This window comes from Sinocyclocheilus anshuiensis, unplaced genomic scaffold, assembly GCF_001515605.1.
Source record: "Sinocyclocheilus anshuiensis isolate Anshui unplaced genomic scaffold, SAMN03320099.WGS_v1.1 scaffold656, whole genome shotgun sequence".
NCBI classification, from domain to species: domain Eukaryota; kingdom Metazoa; phylum Chordata; class Actinopteri; order Cypriniformes; family Cyprinidae; genus Sinocyclocheilus; species Sinocyclocheilus anshuiensis.
In genome coordinates this window covers 443118-448937 of record NW_015555829.1, presented here as the reverse complement: position 1 = coordinate 448937, position 5820 = coordinate 443118, and the positions used below count along the sequence as shown (strand labels likewise).

General features: G+C 38.5%; 1 protein-coding gene across 1 annotated transcript; it reads right to left on the bottom strand.

Moving 5' to 3' along the window:
• Window positions 1-4392: 4392 nt before the first annotated feature.
• On the bottom strand, window positions 4393-4760 carry LOC107675330 (pentraxin fusion protein-like). Its single transcript, XM_016469626.1, has 2 exons — window positions 4684-4760; window positions 4393-4610 (listed from the first exon to the last, which is right to left on the bottom strand). The coding sequence occupies exons 1-2, from the start codon at window positions 4742-4744 to the stop codon at window positions 4393-4395; spliced, it is 279 nt and encodes a 92-aa protein (XP_016325112.1). The 5' UTR covers window positions 4745-4760.
• Window positions 4761-5820: the final 1060 nt, after the last annotated feature.

Below are 5820 nucleotides of genomic sequence, written 5' to 3'. Positions count from 1 at the left end.
GGACACGAAAATCGCGGGAGCGAAACACATGTTGCGGGAGCAGGCGGCAATGGTCAGAGATTCAGCGGGAGTGGGATTAAGAAAACAGCCGAATCCCGGACATTTTGGGCAATTAAGAAATCCCGGCCGTACGCATTTTTGTAGGTCCAAAAAGAGGACATGTCTGGGGAAAAGAGGACGTATGGTCACCCTAATTTATAATCTATTGCTAATCGATGTATTCTTTTTAAAGTAGCATATGGAACAAATTTTTTTTGCCTCATTCTGTGACAAGAAGCCTCATCAGATCACAAAAGGAAGCATTTGACTGGTGTTGTGGAGTAAAAAGGTTATGTTCTCTTTTGTTGGGCAACAGGTTTAGAAATGTGAATACAAGGGAGGTTTAGCTTTAGGCATTTTAATTTAAGCATGTTTAGCTTAGTTGACGGAAGGCTACCTGTTGCCATCAGAGCAAGTGTAAAATTACTGCATTCACGCGCTCCTTTGATGCTCTCATTTCCCGAGTTGTGCTTTTAAGTCGGAATGTGAAAACAACACAAGATGTGTTGGATTTGTGTTATTAGAGCTTTCCGACTTGAGTTCACGTGCATTTTCTCAGTCGAGAAATTTTTTTTCACGTGCGGTGCCAGTGATGATGCTTCTTACGTCCGTTTCGGAGAACCAGAGGACAAATATTTCAATCGATCGCTCAGGCATGGCACCGAAATCTGCGTTCGGATTCAGTTCTAGTACATACCGGTTACATAGGTACCGGTGCCATATTGGTACCGGGTTTCGGTACCCAACCCTAGGTTAGATCAGCGTAGCAGTTAAAAAACGGGACAAGGGAAGTCACGTACGGGACAAATCAATTAGTCTCAAAATACGGGACGTCCCGGCTAATACGGGACAGTTGGCAACCCTACTCAGGACACATTTAGCTCTACAAATATTGTAAGTCATAGGACACACCAATAGCTCTACAATTACTATAAGTAATTGTAAACAGCGTTTTTGTGCCCTTGAAAGGTGCTGTGAAAAAGGAACTCTACTCAAAGGGTTATTCCAAACAAAAATGAGCAGCTGGATTCCTTTGTGAAGGGTAAATGCAATAGTCACTTCAAGGAAGCAAATGTGCATTTAAGATAAAGTGATCCAGGGCGATTCTCATGATTCTGTTAGAAACACCTCATGATTCTGTTAGAAAATGTATTTCTGCATATTTCTGTAAATCTATCTCCCGTCTGTACCTCTTTTCCAGCTCTATGGTCAGTGATTGTCGGTCTCCCTCTCACATTCTTGGCTTGGTAAAGGGCAGAATCTGACAGAAAAGAGTAATGACGCTGCCTAGTGTTAATGTGAGCCTTTATCTGCACTCATTATTAGCCTCATCTTCACAATGTCAATGTGCTTTTAGTGCTGCCTCTCCTTGCAGGCCTCGCTAATTGACAGATAGCTACAAAAAGCAAACACGTGGTTAAGTCTTGTAAGACACAAACATTTCCTGTAACAGATAACCGGCCGGACCTCCCGTTGCATCCTTTGCCTTCTCGTTCGCACATACACGCATTATCAGTCTGTCCATTTAATTCAAAATTACTCTGAGAGGCTCTTTTAATAGCAGTGACACTGTGTCTGCGGTGTCCCGGCTCTATTAGGCAGCACTGGGGAAAAAAAAGAAGAATCGATATCATATCAACATCCAACGGAACACCTGACAGTTCAATTTCACAGCCGTTCTTGAGAATCGATTGTATGGGAATAGTTTGGGACCCTCTCAAAGGCTGACCGTTGTAGTTAATCTATAGCGCCATTAGCACGGGTCACTGCATACATGGTCATTAAGACCCTACAACTGAGAGCAACATGAAGGCTAGCACCTTTTTGCCAATAGTTTGTTATTTATCGAGATAAACAAATAAACTAAGTACAAACGTATGGCATGATGAATAAGCCGTCTTGATTTTTTCTCTATGTTTCGTAAGCTCTTACAAATCCATGTAAAGTCTGATCTTACACAAAGAGGCAAGTCTACCATGTAATCATGCGTGATAACGGAAGACATGATGATGAAGACAAAACAAATGCTTTCTGAAGTCATCTGTCCTTGAAGTGTTGCAAAATTTGTGTGTTTCTGATCATAGCTGAATAAGGGAAGACACTCATAATAACTTACAACATCGTTCTAATATGATAGAACAAAATGACACATTTCCTAATTTTCACTCACAGGCAGGATCAGATAAAACGTTGGAGATGAAAAAGCCCTTCTCATTGATGAAAGTCAACCTTTGTTTAAATTAATGAGGAAAGGAGGGGATGGTGGGTAAAATGATGCAAGCTTCTGGAATTGAAGCAGATTTTGGAACTGACAAATGCCCAGCCTTTAATGGCATTGCTCTTTACAAGGTATGAAAAACATTGAGAGTGATCCTTTAAATGATAATTCACACATAAATTATAAAATTCTGTCATCAGTTATTCACTCTACTGTTGTTCCAAACCTGTAAGACTTTATTTAACTTAATTTTATTTAAAGGAGACATTCTGAAATCGCTGCTGGTTGCTCTTTTCCATCCAGTAACACCAAATAGGCACTGAAGCTGTGAAGCTTCATTGCTTTTTTTAATGTCGTTGTGTTGTGCACTACTGGGCCACCGTACAAAAGGGATGCAAAAGTACCATAAACTTAACTCAAATGTATGCATAAGAATCATGCATTTTATTCCAAGTCTTCTGAAGCCAAATGCTAGCTTTATACAAGAAACATTACAAAAAATGTAAGTCATTATAAACCGATTTTGTCCAATTCATGAACGAATCATTTATCAATATTTTCAGTGGATAAATCTGTTTCTCACACAGAGCTGATTCATTCATTCATTCTTTAGACCAGGGGTGCCCAACCCTGCTCCTGGCGATCGACTGTCCTGCAAAGATTAGCTCCAACTCTAATCAAAGACACCTGCCTTTAATTTTTAAGTGATCCTGAAGACCCTAATTAGTTGCTTCGGGTGTGTTTGATTAGGGTTGGAGCTGAACTTTGCAGGACAGTCGATCGCCACGAGCAGGGTTGGGCACCCCTGCTTTAGACTATAAAAAAATGCTGATAATATGTAATGGAGAGTTGACTCTGATGATATCACTCAAAAGTAACAGCAGAATTATAAATTATCAGCCAAACTTTGAAAAATGACCTTTTTAAAAAATATATTAAAGGCTGTTGGCAATGAGAAAGCCTGTTTTCCTTTTCACTTTTTTCTGTCGTAACAGTAGGACCTTTTCCTCTCTCCCCAGAAGTGGTTCTCTCTGCTGGGCTACGGTGGTGTTTCTTCAGCCTATTAAAGCTCCAGATGCTGGGTGTGAAGTTCAGCTCTGTGGCTTTGTTCTTTGAATCAGCAGAACTGGGGAACGGTTTGATGACTTTTTCAATATAAAGAAATAAGGCCTCTGAATCCTATAAAAGAACCTTTTGGAATTTTAAGTCAAAATTCAACACTAATACTGCTGTGGCTTGTAATTGCATGGTCTGCTTATGTCATATGGTGCACTTGATTTGTAGCTTTATGAAGGTATTAATATTACAAATGCTGCTATGAATTTAAAGCAACAGTTATCAGGTCATTTTCCAAACAAGTTAAATGCATGAGCACACACATATGCAAAACATAAACACTACTTCACTAGACATTGTGAAAAGTGATAATGATTTTCTCACTTTGTCCTTGTCACTCCCACACACAGACACTGCGGCCCCACCACAGTGTATAAGGCAGAGTTCATGATGGCGTCACTGTGGGATCAGACTCAATGGGAGAGGATGATACCCTCAATAAACCCGTCCAGGTGAAAGTTGTAAAAGTCCCGGGAATGCTACAGCAGCGTGCTGCGAGAACCATCAGAGACGGAGAAAACCCTTTATGGGAGAAGCGCGGCTCCAGAGCAGGGTGGGTGTGGGCTGCTTACCGGCACTCCTTTAGATCATCCGACCATCGCTCTTGCCAAAATTTTACTCAACCGGAATTCCGATCCCTCACAGAGCTCCGGGAGATCTGGGAACGTGCTATCTGCAGGGCCCGACAGCGGATACGGGCCCTGGGCTGTGAAACCCCATCAGGACGTCCTGGACAGATGTGATGGGTTGAAGTAGACAGGGTCACTGGTCCGTTACAAAATATGCACATCTGTGAGAGTCGTCCAGTGATGCATCTATTTGATCATCTGAAATCATTTGACATAAAAGGCACAACCTCATTATCTTGACAGTTTATTGTTTGATTAGCATAGCATTTGGCGTAACAGCAGCATAGCATGTAGTCTCACTGTTTAATCTCTAATGACACACACCTGAGCACCAAACATAAAATTTAGATGCTCAAATTTATTTTATTACTGCACATTATCATATTATATTTAGCTGCATTGACCGTCTTTCTCTCTCCACACGTTGAGCTCGTCAAAGTCTGGCGTCCGGTAGGCGAAGAGAATGATCTGACGCTCGCCCTGGAGCTCCGTCGCGACGCGCATGCAGAGAGTCAACGCTGTAAGGCCCAATGGCTTTTTAGGTGTGAGTTTAACGTAGCTGAAATCCGTCTCGTACGGGAACAGAAGCACTTTACCAGCAAGACCCACTGCAAGACAAAATAAAATACTGTAACAAACACAAAACAAGCACAAACTCCTGCTGTATTAATTTGAACGTACCTTCTGTAGCTGCTGGATTCAGAGAGAGCAGACAGAAAAACAAAACCACCGGCACCAACATCTTGCTGCAGGTCTGAAGGAAACGGAACAATGAAATAATAATACATAGGCATACATACATGGATAAGTACATTTGTAATGTACAGTTTAATTATATATAATTTATAGTTTTTAAAAGGGAAAAAAATATTTTGCAAAGTAAATTTTGTTCTAGAAGTAAAATTGTTCTAAAACTCAATGCAAATAAATTAGAAAAAATACATACATAAAAACCACTGTGCAAATTAAATACTATAATTGTGCTTAAAATAACTAAAGCTACAATTGAAATGGAAAAAAAAATGGTAACATTTTACAATAAGGTTCCATTTGTTAAACTTAGTTAACAAATACTAACAACGACAAATACTTATAAAGCATTTGATTTGTTGATCTTAGTTCATGTTGATTCCAACATTTACTAATACATAATTTAAAATCAAAGGTTTATTAATGTTATTTAATGGACCTGAGCTAACATGGACTAACAATGAACAGTTGTATTTTATTAACTAATGTTAACAAAGATGAATAAATACTGTAACTGTGTATTGCTCATTGTTAATGTTAGTTAATGCATTAAATATACCTAACAAATAGAACCTTATTGTAAAGTGTTACCGACATATAAAAAAAGTAAAATAAAAATGGCAAAAAACCTACAAATTGAACCAAAATTTAAACAAAATATAAAAATAAAAACTAATTTAAAATATTAATAAAAACTAGTATCTCAGTGATACTAAAATAACACTGGTGTGCCATTGCTATCGAATTACAGAGCTGCATTATTATTATTATTATTATTATTATTATTATTATTATTATTACATTTTAGTAATATTACTATTAATATATATTTTTTTCATACCCAAAACCCTGACATTTAGTTGTATTTCACTGTTGTAATGTTTATCTGGAAAAATAAAGCAAATGTTATTTAGCTAATTTAAAGTATGTAGGGTGAATGAGTTCTAGTTCTAGAATGTGTTCTAGTAACATATTCTTCCATTACTAGAACACACGAATTGAATTCATCCTAAACTAGCATGCGATGACACTGATGTAGCCATCATATCATATGGATCATATCTGACA

Bases quoted from the DNA above. Each gene is read 5' to 3' on its own strand.
- LOC107675330 (XM_016469626.1), bottom strand. From the start codon at position 4,744: ATGTTGGTGCCGGTGGTTTTGTTTTTCTGTCTGCTCTCTCTGAATCCA. The intron at 4,611-4,683 runs GTACGTTCAAAT...TTTGTCTTGCAG, and splicing joins GAATCCAGCAGCTACAGAAG to TGGGTCTTGCTGGTAAAGTG.